At 43.8% G+C, this 22,453-nt stretch overlaps 1 protein-coding gene across 10 annotated transcripts in view; it reads right to left on the reverse strand.

The window, feature by feature from the left end:
- SLC12A4 (solute carrier family 12 member 4) overlaps positions 1-22,453 on the reverse strand; it is a 58,633-nt gene that overhangs the window by 33,824 nt on the left and 2,356 nt on the right. For 2 of the 10 annotated variants that reach the window (XM_013295998.3, XM_055818921.1), the window contains exons 2-3: positions 20,281-20,354; positions 18,746-18,836 (exon numbers count right to left, since the gene is read on the reverse strand). Coding sequence is in view for 3 of the 10 variants with exons in the window: in XM_055818914.1 (XP_055674889.1) it covers positions 16,074-16,347 (274 nt within the window). In the remaining 7 variants the exon portion in view is untranslated. The other 8 variants (XM_027781051.2, XR_008749829.1, XM_055818914.1 and 5 more) reach the window with 8 other exon arrangements.

Below are 22,453 nucleotides of genomic sequence, written 5' to 3' on the forward strand. Positions count from 1 at the left end.
AGAAAAAAGACTGAGGCAAAACTGTAGCAGATATTCTACTGACTGGTTTTTTGTTGTTCTCCAAAAAGTTTATGTTGTCTTTACTTTACAAGAAAAAAAGAAAAGAAAAAAAGATTAGTAACACAGAGGACAGTGTTCATGTCACTGCTTTCCTTCTGGAAGAATATTAGGCCAGAGAGACACAGTTCTGCTGCTTCAGCATGCCAAGTGCAAGTCTTTGTGCAAGCCATTGTGTTTTCTTCAGTAACTTGAGGGATGAAAACCGGAATTTAGAGAGAATTACAAACAAAACATGTATATGAAAGTAACTATAAGAAAGAGAGATTAGTGAGGATAAATAAAAGCTGAACAATGAGGCACAGCGAGACTACTGGAAAGAAAGACCAGGAAGCTTCACAGTGATAAAGTCTGCTCAGCCAGACTACTAAGAGAATACTCATCCCTGTGAGAAGGTGGCAGGAATGGCTGCATGACTCAGCCTGTCCAGGTTTTATTCTCCTTTATTGTCAGTTTTTGAATTCCTTTAAAGAAAACCACCACTCCCCTACTTCATCATGTTCAGTTCAGTAAGTGGAAATGAGCGCATCTTACAACAACTTTAGATCTTTCCATTTGGACACGATTAACTCAGAGAGACGCCCACCTAGTTGTTAGGGAGGCTCTACCTAGCTGACAAGTTAGGGCATGCCGAAAGCCCAGACGGACACAGCACAGATAACAAGTGAAAAACAGAGTAATGCTAACTGAGCTGTGGTAAGGCTTAAAACATATTCAAAAAAAATAAATAAAGATTCCCAGGAGGACTGAACTTTGATAACAAACTTACGCCGCTTGGCTTTCACAAGCATATATGCCTGAGATAATTACACCAAGTTGGTGCGGTACCTACTCCATGCTAAGCCTCTCAAGAGGAACGCAGAGACCCTCAGACATGCTTGGCTAGGCAGGTATGCTGGACAAAGCTCCAGATATGGCTACAGCCTGTGGCCATGGCATGTAGAGTTGCCATCGTTCTCCCTGCCCAAAATATCAAGAGCTAAATCTTAACTGAGGGCCTAAATATCTTTAAAGAACTTTAGGGTGAACCAGAGCACAAATCAGAATTCGAAGTGAAATGCTAGGCTTGACAAAGAAATGCATTGGTTTATTTACCTCTCTGTAACTAACAAACAGCAGATATTTACTAGAAAACCAACTCAAAGGACAGCCCAACACTCCTCCCCTCAATGTAATTGAATTTCTGGAGCAGCATACGGGTTACTACCTCACTTGTAATTGTACCATGCACGTACAGACTCCTCTGTGTACACCACAGTAAAAAAAAAAAAAAAAAAAACAACTGTAATGAAATTGACTGTGTAGGAGCTAACACCACTTTTTTCTGTTATTCACACACTATTTTACAAGCATCACTGGCCACGAAGCCTGTGATAGCTAGGGACACACACTGAGCTATTTTCATGCACAGAGAACATTATTTACTCTTACTTTTTTACTATTAAAAAAAATAAAAATTGTACTTGTAATATTTCATCTACCAATAACACTGGAATCTAAGATTAGAAATTAAGAGGTGATACCCAAGCAGTTGGCATGGGCTTCCTTTAAGCTAATTTCAGCAATCTAAACAGAGGCAGCTATATTCAACTAACCGTGTAGGCGCACCTTTTACTAAGGGATGGCTCAGTTCGCTGATCCCTGCGGTGCCTCTCCTTCACACACATCTCGGCCTGCTGCAACTTACCTCTAAAGAGACTCTAACTTCAACAAAAACCTGATTTATGGATGGTTTAAGGTATGCAAAATTTATCCTACTTTGAAAGCTAGCCAGTTCCGTTCCAATTTATTTATGCTTTTCCAGATTTTCATGTGTCAAGGTCTTCTGCAACTTTCTACGCAACTGGTAATTAGGGCAGAATTCAGTTTGATTTTTTTGACCACAAAAAACCAAAATAGGTTTGCTACATTTCCTGTTCTCACAAGACGACAAGCAAATGACTACACCCAAGATAGGTATTCTATAGGGAGGAAAAAAAAAGTCAGAGGAACAACAGGATTGCTGCAAACAGAAATTCTTTTCAGGCAGAATATTTCTTCCTTGCATAATCGGGTAACTTTATTAGTCACAACATTATCTTTGAGGACACTTGTTCACAGCCTTAAGGGTAAAGTTTTAATAGAAAAAGCTGTCCATGTCCATTTTAACTACACTTTGGGGTTTTGGTTTGTTTGCTTCTACAAAAGAAACTGTTCTAACACAGTTCTTGAGAAAGCACTTTCCAGATGTTAACAACGATACTGCTTTCCCGAGCACTTGTATTGTGAGATAAAACTCCAAAAAGGCCGTGCTATGTTCAGATAGCATGCTTTCTCATTGCCACCAGCAGTAAAGTTTTGCAGAACTGAGCACTGCTGAAGAACAGAAAACCCTAACAAGTTCCTTGGCCTTTTGCTAGTAGTTCCAAGAACGCTGGTATCTCCACACTTCAATGCAGCAAAGCATTCAAGAGTATTGTTGAAGGGTATCAGCAGACTCTCAGGTTAAGATAACTTGAGAAACATGTAGATGACAATTTGATTTCAAATACATTCTAAATTGGCTTACATACTTTATTTATGTGGTTCTTCACATGTGGCTGGGCTAAACAAAACCCTTACTCACCCTCAGAACTGTTATGAAACCTCTTTCTTGGTTCATTCAGGAGACTACAACAACTGATTTGATTACAAATGTATTTTTGCAGATATCATTATCCATAAATTTCATAAACAGAAATCAGATATTGATTCTTTTCTTAAATTACACTTTCAATTGCTTAGTAAAAATCCTTAGGCCAAAGTAGAGAACTTATTTAAAAATAATAAAAAAGACAGCCTATTAGAAATGTTTGTTTCTCCATGGACAACACACAGGTAGCCAGAAACGGGAAGCATTTCTGAAATGAAAATTCTGATTACCAACTCATTGATGGCAGCAGAACAGGCACCTGACATCACAAATCTGGCAATGACAAACACTTATTTTCACTTCAGCTACAAAGCAGTCCTTATTTTCCAAAGCACTTTTTTCATGCAAAAACAAAGTCATGATTTTGGATTTAATCTTCAGTTTTTTCAAAACTGAAAATGTGAACTGCGCTATTTTGCAGTAGCAGAAGATTGATAGTGACATTCCAAGCTGAGAAAAAACAGTTCTCAAAATATTTCCAAATACTAAGATCTTAGGCTTGGGGTGGTTTAGGTGTTCAGTTGTTTGTGGGGTTTGGTGGTTTGTTTGTGGTGGGTTGGGTTGTTGGGTTGGTTTTGGGGTTTTTTTTGGGGGGGGGTGTTGGAGGGTGGTTTTGTTTTTTTTAATTAGTAGTATTATATTTACATCAGAATTAGGAAAAACAGGAAATATAGCATTGCATCTGATACAACTCATCCACACTTGCACACTAGGTGTTGGTAATGAAATAACTAAATTTTGTTAATGCTAGTTCACTTTGAAGACCTTGGGCTACCAGGTCTTTTTCACTGAGGGTGGCAGGACGCATGAGCTGCAAATTCCAGGCTGACCCAGTATTTTATGGAAATAAAGGCTGAAGTTGCACTAGATAACAGCCCACGCAACAATAAGGCTATGTGAGAGGAGAGACACCTGGATAGCTTTTAGACAGCAAAGAGATCCTCTACGTTTGAAACTGGCTCAAACTATCAGCCCCACTGACACTGAACTCCCCCATGCCGCATCCAGACACACGCTTCCACCAGAAACTGCAGCTTAAAGGCCAAACTACCGGCATTCATGAGTATTTTAAGATCATAGTGTGTTCATTCATCATTTCAGACTAACACGTAACATTATGTACTTCACTGCTAGACTGACATTGTCATTAAAGTTTTGAGTTTTACTGAACTTAACCCGACTAGGAAAGGTGTACTACTTAAAATTCATTACACACTACACCACAGGCATCACGTATATATTTATAATCAGCGACAGCTTTGGCATCTACAAAATTGACACAAAGCACAGGTTTGCCAAAAAGTAAATTAAAAAGGTCTATTGTTGATAATATATTAGTTCCCCCGAAACAGTTCAGAGTTTTAAAGGCTGCGCTTGTTTGTGTTCTACATAAAAGCAACAGCCAAAGCCTTCCCACAGAACACCCTATGCAACAGTTAGGCTGCACCAGAGCACAGAATTAAGTGTACAATTAAGCACAGATCTTTGATTTATCCCTAGATAAACACGCGTGAAGTTATATCAGACTTCTACTGTACTTTGCAAAACTAGATTAGAGAACAGCTTTACCAATCAAGTTGACCAACACTGCACAACTCAAAGGATTTAATCCTGTGTTTCAGAAAGCACAATGATTTTATTCTTCAGTTAAGATACACCGATAGTTTCTGAACACTATAATCCTTTGTCGTTACTAATATCAACATGAAGTACTTACCCTTTAGCAATAGCTCTTTGCCATTTTCAGTAATTTGGTTTACCATTATTCTTCCTTCTGCTCTTAGTACATGCTTTAGTAAATGCCGCCTCTGTGAAGTCCTGAGGATCGGACAAATTTCATAGCATCATATTCCCAACATAACTTTTTTCTACCTCCTCTGACAAACTGGCTGCTGGCTGCAATGTTGAATGGGACTGATCTCTTTCAGGAAGCAAAAGGGTTTCTCACAGAAAGCTAAACTGACACAGATATAATCCTGCCATTCTAATCTCTTCAACACTTGAGAAAAATACACAAATGTCAGGATCTTACTGAAAACGCTATTTGTGAAATCCCGAACCAGCCACATTTAAGAGGCACATTGCCAGCTGTTTGCACACTTATTCAGGAAAGCAAATGCCACAAATGTGCTGCTTGCCCAGTGTGAAATAAGACAGCGTTTAAAACCTGTTAATGCCAGGAAAAGTATAGCTCTGTGACGTTAGCCCTTCAGGCATTTCGGCTTTCAAGTGAAACCAGTGATGTATTTCTTTCCATCTTCAATACTTTTTACTATGATTACCAATTAATGGATGAATTGTATGCAAGACCACAAAGAAAAAAAAAAATGCATCAGCACGATGAAATGGAGGTTTATATAAGATACATAAGTAAATACTAACGTAATGATTCTAAGCAGTTCCTAATTACTAGAACCCCCTCCCATTCTGCTCATTCGTAGCGAGGTCCTCTGGATGGCACACACCACACTGAGACCTATCCAGTAGGTGAATGCCTATATAAATTAGATGCCAAGTCACTTCTGAAAAATTGGATTTAGGAACTCACATCACTTAGGAGCTTTCATAATGTAACTTGTCATTGCCAGCTGAAAAAAACACTATAAAAACAACCTTTGTACTTCACTGTAATCCACTTCAGAGGTTCTTTCATGTGGAACGACTCCAAATCATTTCTCACGACTATCCTCCCTGAAACTCCATCCCTTCACATGCATGAAGGCACCTCAGATACTCTGAGACGGGGTGTGCTGTATAGGGAGAAGCATTCCAGTATTTTCCCTGCCTCAGGAAAAGCCTCTGACCTTGCTGTAGAATGTTCTCATTTTCTCTGAGAGATAGCAACATACATCTCTATGAGACCAGCATGCAGATTCCATGCGATACTCAATTCACCTCTCCCATACCAAGCACAGAAATCTTTTTCAGCCCTATACCTGCTCAGCTGACCATGGCTGCACAGTAAGACGGGTGAGAGAACAACAAAATCCAAACTAAAAAAAAACAAACAAAAAAACAAAACAAAAAACCACACCAAAACAACCAACCCACAGCACACACCACAATTTCAGACAGAACTACTCCCTTCTCCAGATCAACATGTGCCAAAGAAACAATTGTACAGGCACAATTGTGTGAGTGACAAGGAGATGGGAACAGCAACCATTAATTCAGTATTGCCGCCAGCTCAAAAAATTTCCTACAGGGAACAAGCAGAAATAGAGGAGATATGAGCCAGACTGCTAAATATCTCCAGACGTACAGAAAATAACAGAAAAAGGAGGTTTAATCACTTTGGAAATTTCAGTGCATGTACATTCTATGTGTTACATACTACACAAAGTATATTAACAGACATCTACTATCCATTCCTAGAAAACAGTAAAAAGACATCTGTAATCACTTACAGCTTATTGTGAAGCCCTGAATATTTTAACTGTATTCAGTTATCTCACACAGAAAGTGCTGAACATCAGATTTTTCTTACATTTGAGAAGTACTCTTGCATGTGAAAACAAAGTGTGTGAGAGATTTTTTTTTTAAGCTAAGGGGGGGGGGGGGGAAAGGAAAAAAAAAAAAAAAGAGAGAGAAAGACAAAACAGAGCTAAGTTGTATCTGCTCCAAGGATGAAGAGCTGACCTTTCAGCATGAAGTACTAAAACCAGCCAAAACTCACTGTAACTCTTGTCATAATACTTAAAGAAAGTACAAGTCAGCATGAGACTTCCCCAGGCAAAGGAAGTCACTCCATCCCACCGAGCATTTTAGAGGACAGAGAGCGCTCTGATATTGCACACAATAAGCAACAAACCACAGCATTTGTAAAATACATATATTCAAAGCCGTGTTTACGAAGAGCTCACAGGTCTTCCAAAATAGCAGAAAATATTTCAGTGTGCAACACACAGCACAGATCAAGACAAAGTCAGATACATGGAGAAGCCACAAGGGCTTTTATCATCATTTTACAAGAAGTTCATCGGTTTGCAAGAGGATCAAAGCAAAACGAGTACAGCACGCTAGATTATAGAAACTCTTCAAGGAGCAATAGGCAACATGAGACCACCTGCCTTCTGCTCCAACAGCGAGGAATTACATCAAGCAATGCAACAGAACCAAAGTCAGAAGAACCTCAGGGACATATAACAGTCAATTTGCTCCTGCTAAACATATGCTCCTACCACCAAGTACAGAATACAGTGTCTTAAAAGGGCAGAGGCAAAATACCGCAACTACTCTCCACGTGTTGCCTTGAGTTACAGCTTCAAAGCTCCCTGCATGTATGCTAAAAGACATCTTAACACATAGCAGATAATCATCCCACTGTCTGGTCATAGAGTAACAGGACTTCCCAAACATAGCTCAGCTATACCTCCCTTCATGTTTGGCTGCAATGTCCCTGAAATTAATCCCTGCCATTACCACCACACTCTCTGGAACATACCGCCACATCAAAAGTGAATGGTTTGTGTCCGCCTAGGCAAAGTAGCCAAGATATAAGCTAGATCCATGTGGGAACTGAATTGGGATAAGCCTGGCAAAGGTTGGCTTGTGATGCTCTAAAAACAGCTGTGCCCTGGGGATCATGCCCCAGTACAGGGTGCAGAACACAAATGCAAATCAAGGGAAAAGAAGGGGACGTGCCAGGAGGAGACAGACAAGTGGTACTGCTGCTGAACACTTTGTATTGTGAAATCACAGACTGGACAGTGAAAACTTTAGCAGGAGAAAGCAGAAAACGTTTGGGAGCAGTAGGTTCTTAAATCAGACCTGCAAGACTATTAAAGAACCTCTACCTTTGCCCTCTGCATCAGCTCTGGATACAAATATATACTATAGTAAGGAATAGTAAAAGGGATGTGCATTCTATTATTTAGAAGTGTATCAAGAAGGCAAAGCTCCTGAATGCAAAGGTAGAAGGCGGAGGAGAAACACTGATGTGCTGTCCTCCACCAGAGACAGCAGCAGCTACACCATCTTCTTGAATTACTCTGAGTCCTGACTCGGATCTGACCTCCTACATGGGAAATCCAAAAGTGGACTTTGCACACAGGAGCTAAGCTCGGGGCTGCTCAGCTTGCAAGCAGAGACAGTGTCATAACAGAGAGTAGCACTGCTATAGATAATTTTATGAAAAACAATTATACTCCAGGGCATTAAAAAAAAAAAAAGTTATACTGCAGCAATCAGCAATTTAAAGCGTGCAAGAGCAAGTCTCAACAAGTTTGCCCTCCTTAGGAGTTACTCTGAGCAAAAGGGCAGCTTCTAATGGCACACCATAAAAATCCCTTTTTCCCTTCGATGTGGAAGCGAAAGACAAAAGTTTGGATGGTCTAACTTGCTTCACAATAAAGAGGCATATGTTCCAAACCCCTCAGATAAGAAATCGCTGGCTACTGGTAGGAGATGAAAATGAAGGTTGGCAATTAGACTGCAGGAAAAAAAACCCAATACATACAGGTTTGTTCAGGCATAATTAGCTTGAATCTATACATAGCAAAGCATCCCTCTGCCCTGAACACAGAGATGTGTGCCACCTCTCCTGTCCCAGGATCTTGTTATACAACCTCTGCAATGGTTCCCTGCAAGTCAGCTTCCAACATCAGCTTATAGCTTTGATTCTAATTTCCAAAGTAATCAATGGATTGCATTCTAATTATATTAGAGACCATATGTCAATCAATGAAAAAGTTGAGCTTCTAGGTCACTCGGGTGAGCGGGGAGAAGGGGGTCAACTAAGCATTCTGGAATGAAGGGGACGGACCTGTGAGACAGCCTTCCAGGGGACGTTAGGCAAACCCAGAATCTGAATACCTTTGGAAATGCTGCTAAGCCATGCCCTAAGCATATGAGCTTCCCAGTTTCCTATCACATCACTGTGACCACCAATACGAGGGTGGGATGATGACTGTCCCCTCAACAGTACCAGCAGTCTCCTCCCTCACCCCCTGCCCCAGCTGCCCAGCCCAAGCTGGCACCAGCCTCTCATCTTCTGCTCTGCAAAATGCCATTTCATTTACATTTTGGACAAGTCTTAGGCTGCTTCCAGTCAGCAAAGCATAACTAACTTGGCAAAACTGCCGACTTCTGAACCTCCCCCATTCATCCATAAGCTAAAGCTCCTTTTGGGCAATAAGCACTCTCTTCTGCAGATTGAACTTCACTTCTCTGTCCTACGGAGCAGAAGGAAGATCAAAAGATGATTAAGAAAAAAAAACCACCAAGCACCTTTAACGGTACCAACAACTGTGAACAAAATTATACCCAGAACTGTTCTAACCTATACCTCTGTTGCTCAGACATGAATTAAGACTGCTGGAAAGCAAACAGTCTTCTTCTCCAGGCCAAACCCAATACCTACCACAAAATCTAAAGCCCTATTATGTGACCTATCAGGAAAAATTGCTACTCCTTTAACTTCTTTTTATGGTTCAGAAGTGACAGCATGAGACTTGTGAAACAGCGTGTAAACTAAGAGTCGCTGAGGACAAACAGGCAGTAGACAGCCTACAAAATAACTTGCGGATAAGGGTGCGGAGAATGGCCGAAGAAAGGGGACCTGTGCTACACAACAGTATACAAAATGCTATCATATCCAAAACCTGGAGAAGTTTACTCCACATGCATTCTAAAAGCTGTATTTTTCCTGGTCACGTAGACTTTTCATAATTAAAGACAGAACACATTAAATGTATGTCAATTATTTGCTTTCATTAAAAGACTAATATTTTTGTGTGTATGGTATTTCGTTATTTTGCTTGCTTAAAAAGAAGATATTGTTTGCTTAGCAGCCAGTACAGCAGCCACTGTGAAAGATGCACAGTTCTCCATGCATGACAAAATCCAAGTATACTGAAAGAAATCATCCAAAGCAGCTCAACTGAAAGAACAAGAACAGAACTACTCATTGCTAAGGGATCACTTGGCATCATTTAAACAGATGCCTATTGAAAAATAATAATTAAGAGGGTTTATTACTAAATCAATCAATCAAACAAAAAAACCCTGAAACTTTCTTATTTGTGAAAATAAAACTCAGCTTAGTACAATTAAGAGATTCAAAACGTGCAATTCAAAGGTTACTGAATGGAAACATCCCTAAAACGTAATTCCAATAGGCTTTAGACCATGTCTTAAAGTGGTACATATTTTTTTTTCCTCTGTAGCTCAGGTCACAAATCAAAGTATTTAAAGCAAAATCTTGAACCATCAAGTTGAAGACACGAACCCTTGGGTCAAATAAATCTTGTTCCCACATACTGGTGATAACAGCAATTTCTCTGTAATATAGATCAGCCTGTACATTAAATTATTTGTTACATCACAGTCAAGAAGAGGTGTAAACCTTTAACTTGGTCTTGGAAGGGGAAGCTCACCAAATGCAGCTTTTCCCTCCCTGTGGCACTGGGTGTCACCCATTCTGTTACACACTTAAAGCAGTGATCACTAAGTGTTAACTTCCTCAGTGGTGGTGGTTCTTTAACTTCAGCTAGTGGCATTTACTAGTTGGCTACATTTCCTGGTCAATGAGGCTGCAAAGGACCTTAATCTCGACTCTACATAGAACTTTAGAGCAAAAGGCAGATTTAAACTTCACATTTAAGAGCATGCAAAAATATATTCTTTAATTTTGTTGCAGTGAGGAATAGAATGGAAATGTCACCATTTTCTTTAAGGAAGTGAAACACTGAAAAAATTTGTAAGGGAAATTGAATAACACACACCGAGACCAATTTTATACATGAGAGAGATATGTACTACAAACACGGTAAGAAATCCCAAAATTTATTTGAATTTCTTTAGAAAAGTGCAGAGATTGAATAAAAGGTATAGCTTCGGCATATAAAAAAAAACCCCAAATTTAGTCTCAAATCAGGTTTGAAATGGGCGCTTAGCAAACCAAAACGAGAGCATTTGCAGGTAGAGTTAGATGGAAAATCCATGTCTTTTCATGTGCATTTGCTTAGTCTTCTATAGGCAGGTGTTCTCAGAAGCACAAAACCTCAGCAGCTACCAAAGACCAACAAAGGGTTGTTTGGAAATTTTTTTCTTATCTTCTCTCAGATTTATTTTTTTTTTTTTGCAACATACACACACACGTACAGTTACAGAAGCTGCTTTCAGATCACTTAGACCTATCACAAAGATCCTTCCCAGAGCTTTCCCAAATGACTGAAATGCCAGAGAACCCACAAAAAGGCCCATGTTTTTCTATATTTAGCCAAGTCTCCTGGCCGCCAGCAGTTGGCACCCAGATCCCCTTGGTACTGGACAGCTGCAGCCTCTCCAGCTCTGCCTGTATCACCACACAAATCAGAAGAGGTGTGAGAGACATGCTTAGCAAAAGTCACAGTTTATGCAGTAACATGAACTTTTTTCTTTTCCTAGGCAAGCATTTTAATAGATGAATTAAACCTTATGACACTCATGCTGCTATAAGAAATTTGAGGTATTCACCATGGGCTGCACTTAAAATGAGCTTCTCTGAGAAATTCCTTTGCTTACAAGCTATAAAGAAAGTATATACCACCTGCTTCACCCACGCAAGTGTTATAAACAGCCAACTGTCTCACAGAACACTTCTCCACTCTCATTTTTCACATACCCCACTCTTATCTTTCCTTATCTGAAAGCAAGAGCCCACTTATCTATGCACCTGTATTGCTGAGAAAAGTAGTGCAGAGTTCAGCACCGCTCTCAGTGCTGTGCTAGCTGCTGACTGCACTAACAAAAAAAAGAAAAAACGATACAGGACTTCACACTGATGATGCTACTGCTAAGACCCCTTTCAGGATCTGCATCTGAAATGATAAAAAAATTGCTGTGTATCCTACAAGTATCCCTTATAGGACTGGGATGAATATTGACATATTTAGCACTGACAGGACACCTTTAATATCTCAAATTCACCCATTAAACTTAACAGAGAGGGAAAACGGATGCCAAGCTTAGCAGAACACAAAACTCCCTCCTTCCTCATCAAAATGCAACCAAACTGAAGAAGGTACAGTCTCCAAACCATTTTCAGCAAGACAATAGTAAACAAATCAACGAAAAGCCAGTTCACTGACATCTGCACATTTCTATTCTCGGGTTACCTTCTTTCCTCCCAAACAAATCAGAGCTGCTGTTTCAACTTCTCCCCAGGCTCCCTCCTCCGTGACTTCTTTCTGCAATCTTAAGGCAGTATTAAAGCTGCTGAAGATGCACGTGCTACAGAGGTTCCGCAAAAATATCCTCCTATGACCACTGTAACTGCCATTTACCCACATGGCTGCTAGCAGAAGTTCTTGAATTTAAGATAACCTAAAATGTGTTTGCACATATTTTTCTGTCACTACTATTTAGATGTAGTACCTGATTCATCACATCACTAATTTTATCTATCTCTGGACTTTGCCAAAACACCTACATATACAAATTAAGCCCTTTGAAAAGGAATTTTTGAATGGTTTGTGCATCCCCACTGAAAGTATCTTCAGACATATTTTATGTGAGCTTTATTTCAAGTCTTGCAAAAGGCTTAAAACCTTTACTAGTAAGTTGCCACATATTAAAAAGCAGTGAAATGGGAAGAAACCTAAGGTATAAGCACACTGCTATCACACCAGAACTTTCTTCACCCATCTTCTTGAAAACAGCTTACTGCAAATGACCAGCACAACCTGTTGCTGCACAAGGGCACTGTACATACTGATGTAGACTGTAAGCGTGAGGAAAAGGTCTCAAGTTTACTTAGAAAACTCTGGGCTGAAAGGAAGCCATGTATAACTGGAACATAAGCAGAGCAATTCATTGGCAAAACCCAAGGGTGGCAGCTGACCAAAGCTGGTTAGTGACACCAAGCTGATTAGTGTCTCATTTCCACAAACAAAAGTCACGGGAAAATAAATAACTTCCCACAGGACACATGACATGGCTGCGCTTGGGTTAACAGGGTGCACAATCACTGTGGAGCTGAGATTCCTATTAAAGCAAAGCTTATTTGGTTTTTTTAAACACTATTCAGGCCCCACTGTCCCTCTTCCTACCCTCTGTACCCAACTTAATGTGCTGGCATTATTTCAAAGACTGAAGGGATGCCAAACTCACATTTCTCATCCCTGCCGATCCATAAAGCAGGGCTCACATGTTTATCATAGGATCACAGAATAATTCTTTGTACTCCTTTTGCTAAATGGAAGATGTCAAAATCTATTACAAGCAGTGGTAGTTGGTGGAACATGCTTAGAAAAAGAAAAAAAAGGCTGATTTTATTCACAAGTAAGCACTGGAGCTGTCTGGGAAGGCTAAATTATTGCACACTGACTAATGTCTTCTTATGGAAATGGTTGACAAGAAATTCTATTGCAGAATGGCTCCACGTCTGTAGCGTTTAGGTAACACCGTATCATTTGATGTCCTAAAGAAAGCAAAATTCAGAAAAAAAAAAAAACATTCAAAACCAAGGCTATGACAAATAAAGGTTGGAGCAAAAAGGGCAGAGTGAAACCAGGATCGGTCAGAATCATAAGCAACAGCCTAAGAGATTGCGCAAGGAGTACTGAACAATAAAGTAACTGCTTCACACGCTGTTACACACCCGCTATGAACAGTTACATTACCATGACAGACCGTCACGAAGGGCCATATGACTAACCCATCTCTGATCAATCCAAAGAAGTCTTTAAATAAGGTTCTGAATAGCAAGCTGATAAAACAAAACCTTGCGTGGAGAAGATTCATCAGAACAATCACAACTAACAACTCGTCCCGACTGCAGTGGCGCTACTTGATCGCACAGAAAGACTGGACAATTGGCATTGCTCAGGCAGCTCTGTGTGCACTCACGCACCGCCATACAAACCACATGCCCTGTGCTAGGGCCACAACCTAAAACTCTGGAATTGCATACTCAAGTCACAGTTTACCTTGGCTGGAACCAGGGGCATCACCAACACCAACAAATCCCTCCACGAACCCCACAACCAGCGGCTCCAGAAGGCTCTGGAGGGTCACTCTCCTCCCTCTGGTCCACAGCGCTGCTCCAGCCAGTGCTAAACAGCTGTGAGATACTTCTGTGGTCAACAGGAGCTTCGACCCCCCCACTATGTCACGTTATCAATGCTCCCCCAGTACAAGAGGCTGCGGTACTCTGCACAGGATGTAGAACGAAGCACCGAAACCCAAAGGAATAACACAAGGGAGTTCAGATTCCCCTCTACAGAGCCACGAACCCAAGAAACCTAGGAAGAGACAGAAAAGGCTGCAGGGAAGAAGAACATGCTTGTCAGTACAAGTAGGCAAGACAACATATCTTTATACATACACCCTGAGGATATGAAACAACGCTTAATTACTGTGAAAGTAAATTAAAAAATAGAAGGCAGCTACAGTTCAAACTGAAACAGAACTAACTACCATATATTAATAGAGATGTTACTAGATATTTATCAGTTTGTTTAAAATAAAGAGACTCAGCTAACTTCCAGCAGCGTGGTTCCATGCTGCAGTCGGAATAGCAGCACTTAAGAGATCACAGCTTGCTGGCTGCTGATAAGACTGTGAGACAGGGAGCCAAGTATCTTGCAGCGTGTTGTTTGCAAACATCCTACAGACAGTCTGATATCCAAATGACAGGCGGTTTGAACTGACCTTCCCTTATCCGCCACAGCAGTGGCTTCCACAAAGTCACACTTACCAAGCCATGGCCAAGGCTAGCTAGTGGAGAAAGTACTCCACCAGGTCTCCGCCTCAACCTGCTGAGATGGGTGAAAAACACCTGTTACTTTCATATGCAGGAACTGCATGTTCAGTAACCCAAGAATAAAACAGACCTTTTTTGACAAAATGAAGTCAAAGCCCTGCACAGCCTTTAGGGCTAGAGCTCACCTTGTCTGTGACAACACACAAGATGGGAAAAGCACCCACCTTTCCTCATTCCAAAATGCCCACGCTAGAAAAGAACCGACACAATGGACATTAGGCCTACGTAAGCTACTTGGTGTATGAAATTTAAAATTTGCTTGAAAACGATGCAAAGAAAGAAAGGGAAAAAAAGAGAAAGAAAAAGAATGGCGCATATTGGAGACAGAGGCACAGATTCGCAGAGAACTGAACAAGGTGACAAGGCAGGAATTGGACCTTGATCTCATGACAGTCGAACATCACTCAGCAAAATAAGCTTGCTCGCTTCCTTAAGCACAGGCCTGAGCAGCGCAGGCTCCCTTCAGGGATTACTGTGTGCTGAATAACATTCGCACTCTTGAAAAGTTTGACTGCACAGGCAAGGAAGAACAGGTCAGGTGTTTACTGATTTTTCTTTTGTTGCCTAAAGTCACACATGATTCACAGAGGGTAAGTCAAATCCACCAGCTGAGCCCGTGGGAAGATCTTCCTGAAGAGGTTACAGGGCTAAACGTAATAACCAAGGCAGAAAAAAGAAACAGATCCCACAAAGAGCTAAACTAGCCTTTTTACCAGAACTGCTCTACTCTCCAGATGTAAGCAGCCTTCAGTTTTACCGTAAAAAGACTTGCCGTATTTAAACTGATTTATACCTAAAAGTCACAGCCGCACACCAAGACAGGCTGAGCACCATACGAGCTGCCTAATGAAAGGACGTACTTCTCACCACCCAAAATCCCCTCCTACTTACGTGCTCCTCTTCTGTAAGCGGAATGTATTAGCGGCGCACACAAAGCAGCTCCGCCGAGCCGGGGCAGCTGTGCGAGCCACAGCCAGCCCAGCACGCTGCGGTGCGCCGGGGCCGGCGAGAGGCAGCGAGCCCCGGCTGGGCAGGCGCGTTGGGAATGACATAAGCAAGAAAAGCAGTCACCTGGGATTCGGCTCATTCAACCGAATTCTGTCACCCGTCCGTGCGGGCTGAGGAGCGCTGGAGACGTTTGAGCGTATCTCCGCGGGCTCTTATCGCCTCTGATGACTGCAGCCTGCGGGAGCCGCGATAACAGCCGGCCCCGGGCTACGGCTACCAACAAGTGGAGGGGCATCCCCGGGGCGGGTCCCGGCCCGGCGGGGCCACCCCAGCCACCGCACCCCGAGCCCACCCGCCGCCCGGCCCGGGCTGGCTGACGGCCGGCGGCGACGCTCCTCCGCCGGGCCGAGCTCCCCCGCGGGCCGCGCCACGGCGGCGTCCCGGCCCTGGCAACGAGCGGGGCCGCCGCCCGCCCCGGAGGAGCCCGCGGAGGGTGCGGGGGAGAGGGCTGCTCCTCCGGGCGCGGCGCCCCTCGCCGCCCCTCGCCTTTGTGTGCGGTAGCGATGCGGAGCGGAGGAAGGCAGGCTCGCCCCCGGCCCCCCGCCCCGGGAGCGGCCGGCACCGCCGCCCCCCCGCCCATGCCCCGCTCACCGTCGGAGCTGACGGTGTCGTAGGAGTCGCCGGTGGCGGGCGCCGCGGCCGGCTCCCGGTAGTCCACCCAGCTGAGCCCTTCTACGCTGTCGTACTCGGCGCGGTGCTTGTCCTCCACCGGTACCACGGTGAAGTGCGGCATGGCTGGCGGGGCGGCGAGGGCTCCCCGCGGCACCGCAGCGAGGCAGGCGGGACGCGGCGCGGAGCCGGCGGCGCATTCCTGCCCCGTGCGGTCACTTCCTCTCAGGAAACCGCGCTCCTCAACTCCACCCATTCCCCCTCCGAGCCGCCGGGGCGGCGAGGCGGAGCGGCGGCCGCCGCCCCCGAGCCGCCGGGCGGACGGGCAAGGCCGGGGCGGCCCCGCAGCGAGGACCGGGCGCGGGGGAGGGGGTCGCTCCGCCGGGCGGCCGCGCTCAGCAGCGGGGGCGCGGAGGAGGGGCCGGAGGCGGCGAGGCGGCGCGGGGAAGGGGGAGCCTTCCTCCCGCAGTCATCGTGACGGGCGCCGGGCCTGGGGGCGGCGGGAGCCGCGGCGCGCCGGGAGCGGGGCGGGGAGGGGCGGGCCCCCTCGGCGCCCTCCGCCCGCGGCCCTCCCTTGCCGGCGCTGCCGGGCCGCCTCGGGGCGGAAATTTCGCTCCGCCGTGCCCCGGGCTGCCTCCAGCACGCACCACACACGCCCCCGCCGCCATTTGCTGGGCAGCAGCGGCGCGGGGAGGGCGGTGCCGCGCCCAGCCCGGGGGGGCGCCTGCGGACGACCACGGCGCCGGGGCCGGGCGGGGCGGTGGCTCCGCTGGCGGGGGCCGGGCGGCGCGGGCGGAGGAACCGGGAGCCCTGCGGCGCTTTGAGGGAGCAGAGACACCATTAAAAAACAACAATAAATCTTGGGGCTCCCCTCGGACCGTGGAAGGGCGGCGCTCGGCAGGGCAGCGCCGCCCCCCGCCAGCCGCTGTGCTGCGCTGCACGCTCGGTCCCGGCGCGCAGAGGTCCCCGCTTCCCGCCCGGGTAGCGGCAGCGGGGGGCTCCCCTGGCGAGGGGGCGAGCCCCAGGGAAAGGGGGAGCGTGGGGTAAAACGCTGCACCGGGGAAACTGGAGCGCCGGCTGGAGCCGGGGGGATCTCCTCTCCAGCCACACGCAAAGCAGCCAGTTGCTAAGGCAGCGGGCTGGCAGGGCCGGGCGCGCTGGCCCTGATGCTCCGCCAGCGGGCTGGCAGCCGGGCGCGCACCGTTGTGCTCCCCCCCCTTCATAACGGGGGCAGCGGGGGGCGCCCCCCCCTCCCTGCAGCGGGGTGGGCGCCTGAGTGGCGGCGGGGGCCACCAGCCCAGCCGCTTCATCTCTTGGCCCGGGGGGAGCGAAATGCAATTTCGCCTTCGCGTTTCAAAAAGCTGGCGCCAGCGATGGGTATCTTGGCTGCGTTTCGTCCACAGCAGCCTTCACAGGGAGTTTAATTATGAATTAATAGCTGATAACGCAATTGATAGCCTGTGTTGTTTGAAAGCTAGCCTTGAAAATAAAGGATCCCTTTTAACGCGTTCTGCAGCTGTCTGAAAAAAGCTCTAGGGAGCGGTGTGTGCGTTTTACTATGGAATTATCAGCTCAAACTAGTTTTGCAGATTAGTGACTGCAATACCCCTTAATCAAGAAATCAGTGTACGTTGACAGGTCAGTCCGGCACTGATGTAAGTTTTGCCTTCAGATTGCACAGGGGTCGGTGGGAGGCTTAGGGCAGAGGAGGAGGGTAAGACTAGACATTTCCCACGCTCAGAAGAACCTTATCCCTAGCTTTCTCAATCTGGCCTACCTTTTTGACAAAGCAATCCCCAGGCCGCTGAAAGAAAGAAATTGTGTAAGGAGCAGAAGAGAGACAAATGAGGGAGAATGGTTCGTTCACAAGAACTGAGTAGTAAGTCTGCTTTTAAATAGCTGGGGTTTGAAATAAACAAGAAAGATCCATGCTGTGGTGTGACTGCTGATAAGGGCGTATGGGTCTCTCAGTTCACTTAACACAAACTTGCTAGTAGACCACCCCTGGGGAAAGCCAGAGCAATGACACCTGTTAGTATTGATCAGACGGTGGAAAGGCTTCTAAGACTCCTGTGCTTTCATATACCTACATTTTACTTTATATCTTTGCTCTGTTAAGGAAAACAACAATAATCTTCATGTGGCCACGTGCATTTCAGTAACAGCTGCATCAGTTTTGGAGGAGATAAAAAAACCCCAGGTTTTCCTCCATTCAGAACTCATGGTATCTTGAAGACCTAGGGTGAGATTATTTTTTTTCCCCACAGTAACCCTAAAATGAGCATATTTGGAAATACAATCTCAATGAGGTCTGTAAAGTTTTACCAGCAATTTCTGTGGGCAAATTAGGCCAATTTTGATAATCTAGAAAGCATTTCTGTTAATGTTCTGACATGAGTTCTGACAGGCTGGAAACATCCCAGTGCACCGCTTAGTCCACTGTCTAATATCTTCAATATTTTTTTCCCCAGAGGAAAGTGGAACAGTTGGCCAAAAAGTAGCATTTTCTGTTTAACCCTCTTTTGCTGAGTTATGTTTCATTAGTGTTCACAGTAAGTATGACCTAATAAGCTAGAGTCTACCAGGAAAACAGGAAGATTGAATAACAGGTGGCAAAGAATTTTACATAGAAAAAGGGCAAGGTGATAACTCACCACTGAGCAAGTTAGTTCGTGCTTAGTCTTCTGTCTTCTTTCCTGCTTTCCACTTTATAAAGCTTTTGAGTGAAACTCTGGTCTAAGTAACCTGTCCAAGAAAAAGGAGATTGAAAAAGGAATTGAAATAAGTCTCAAGAGTTAATGTTTTTGGAGTCATGCTTATTCAGGATGAAGAATTAAACCGGGTACTTCCTTCTCATCTTGCCAGACCAGCTTTCAAAAGCAAGGAGCTGTCTTTAGGCACCAAAAAATGCATCTATGCCACCACAAAACAATGGCACTGAAATTGTATGGCATGAGGGGAAAAAAAAAAATCAAGCTCATGCATGTATACCAGCAACTCCTCTCTCTGGAATGGAAACTATATCCAAGTGTCTTAGGAGAGAATTTAGCCCTAGGAAACAATTCAGGTTTATTGAAGCAAAAATATTTCTTTTGTCTGAAGACTGGTTCTTTACAGACTTGGAGAAAACCCATATTTACAGATAAGACGTTATCTACCCATATGAACTTTGTTGTTTAGCATCTGGTTTGTAAGAGAACTGAAATTTCAGCCTGGGTGACTGACTTTTTTGTTTGTTTGTTTTACCCCTGAGTACGAATACTGATTTGTTACATCTGAAGGTATGAGTGGCCATGGTAAGTTTAAAAGCTGTCTGATACGAATATGAGGCTGCAACGAAACCAGATGATCTATAATACTACAGCATTTACCTGAGACAACACCACTACCTCTCATTAAGTAATGGGGATGTCCTTTTTCTACAAATTTCTACAAAAATTACCTTTTTCTACAAATTTATACAAAAAATACCTGTTTTCTACAGATCTAAATGGAATTCAGGATTATGGTTTCATTAGGGTACAGACTGGTCAGTGAAAGAGCAGAGAAAATAATACTAATTGCTTTTTTTTCCCCCTCCTGTCTATACACCAGACAGCCCACCCCCAACAGAGAAAAACTGAACTGCTAAGAAAGTCTTGTGGTTTCACTGCGAAAAACACTGAGACCAGCTTAGAAAATCAAGGCTTATTAGATAAGAAAAGGCCTAAATTCTTGGTACTCTAATATATGTTAAGAGCATCAGTGAAATCAGCAACCTAACAATCAGCAAATCCATGGTCTCCCCTCTGATACACGATCAGGAACTGCTTTCTAAATCGTTTATTACCTAGAAATCATATAAGCAAAGACCCAGTTCAGTTCTTAACTAGTAAGCCACTGTGTATTTGTGAACTGCCTTAAGTAGGTATAAGCTTCCAGCTGAAGGGTCAGTATGCTTCCAGAGTAAACAACTATGCCAGAAGGAAAAGGTTCTATGAGAAACTCTGAGTCTTCTAGAAGGGTAATTTGGTAAACTGCTGAAGAGTTTAAATTAACTTAAATCTGCAGGGCAGGCAAGCAAGGTCAAGTTTGCCTTGAACACTTCTTTTTACAGGTGACACCACTCAAATATTAAAAAAAAAGCAGCTTGGCTTTTACAGCCTGACTGCACGCTGCATTGGCTGTTACAGAAACAGATTTGACTTACTTGTGCAAGGTGTTTCAGGCTTTCCCTGACAGACAGCAATTCACAGGTTCTCGTGTGGTGTGCATACAGTCATCCTAGGAGAAAGTAAACATAGAATTAATATTAGTATCATGGAGTGCTTTTAAAGATATAGTGGAGGGAACAGCCTGCCGCAGCCTTCGCAAAGGGAGGTGGTACACGCATTGGGAGGCCCCTGCAAATGAGCTGTGGATTATTGTTAGCCTATGGACTCGCAATATATAACGTTAACTTCAAGCAAACAACAAAAAGTAACATTATTTCAACTCCTTCTCAATGAAAGTGCTTTGTCATTTGCTTAAGGATAGAAGGAGCCAGCATCTGAAACTGTGTTTGAGGACAGCTTTTCTTATCTTCCCTTCTTTGTGGGGAGATGCCTAATTTTAAAGAAAATAATTTATTTTTTCTAACTAGGAAAATCAAGGCCAAGCAAGAAGTGTCATCCTTAGAAATAAGTATGTCATAAAATTACAATTCAGATTATTTTGGGGGTTTTTTGTTTGGTTTTTTTTTACCTTCATCTGTAAAATTGTTTTGCCCCTAACATTGTTTGGAGTGCTTTTAATTACATTACAAAAAAAAATAATTCTGTGCATGAAGCTTTGAAATGCCTCATTGGTGGAGTAACCTGCCCAATTACTGTGTCATTGCTGACTGTAATGTTTATGTCCCCAGGCAGAATATGTGGCTTGCCTAGAGGTATATGTACAGTGCCCTAGAGAAGCCTGAGACTTAACATCCATAATTGTGTTTATCCAAAATATGTAAAACTTCTTGAGTGGAATACCTGCATTCTGATCTTTTAGATAATAACCAAATTGCATCTCTCTCAATACAGGCCAGTATAATGCTTCTCTCTTCTTTGTCAATGGGACAATCTATGAATTGTGAATCTATGAATCTATGGATTATGCGTGGAAACCATGGGAAATTTCTAAACCATACGATATGAAAAGTATTTCTGAGATATCCTGGATTATCAACTTAGTAGCAGGGTAGTGGCCCAGAAAAAAAAAAATAATCCAGGTAGAACAGAAACAGGATTGTTGGTTAGTGGAAAGGTTTGCAGATTTATAGACTTGCAGATTCTATAGCATTGATCTAACATAGTAAAAAATTCTCTGGGAAACTGAAACCCTGCTCAGTTATCTCCCACACATTTAGGCACAAAGCCCTGACACCTGAAAGAATTACATACTTGCAAGTTTTGAACCAATATCAAAATGTAAATACAGATATTTAAAACTGTGTAAAGAGGAAGGCTGGGATATGCACTGCAGTAGATCCATAACTATTGTTTTGAAAGATTTTTTCTGCCAGAGTAGAACCTGGGTGACAAACACCCCAGTGCTGACCATCAGAAAAAATAACAAAACAAAAATTGCCACTGCCAAGGTACAGCCTCCCTCAACACGAGGCTTGGCAGAAATTTTGCAAGTTCATGACCAGCATTTCACCATAGCGAACTTCCGTTTTCAGCACATTCCTGCTGCTCCTCATCCAAGGATCACACCAGCTGTGTGGACAAAGCAGGCCAGAAACCAGCAACCTTGCAGCAAAGGTTTCTCACTAACAAAGATCAGGATCTATTTCATTCGTGGCAAAGCTAAGCAGCTACTGAAAGAGGTCCTTTGGAGAGGACCACAACGCGTATACCCACATGTAAAGAACTGGGGACAGAGCAGTAAGAGCTTATGGGAGATGCAATGTGCAAACCTCCACACACCATTTCCAGGAGAAAAATAAGGCAAGGGAAGGTCACATTACACCTGTATACAGGAGCTCCTACACTAACTGCAGCTGAAAATTTTGCTGCTGTTCTCACAGAAAACACATCACAGCTTAGACATTAAAAGACCACAAGAGGACACTATGGTGCCACTTCAAAATTTAGTCACTTCAAGGAACTTCTGCCCCATTTATACTCATAACTGTATTTGATATGTGGCATAGCCATTTCTGCCACGATACCTTAATCTCATCTTTAGAGACTGAAAAGTTATTAAATCTTTGAGATTATTTTTTTCCCACACTCAGTCAGGTTTTCTCCACTAAACTTGTTAAACATGGCAGTACTTTTCAGGGTAGGATTAAGATGCTGGAAAAACACTACTCAGTGGTTTGCTGTGTATTTTTCTTTTTTCCGGGGATCAAT

Source organism: Falco peregrinus, chromosome 14, assembly GCF_023634155.1.
Source record: "Falco peregrinus isolate bFalPer1 chromosome 14, bFalPer1.pri, whole genome shotgun sequence".
Lineage (NCBI taxonomy): Eukaryota > Metazoa > Chordata > Aves > Falconiformes > Falconidae > Falco > Falco peregrinus.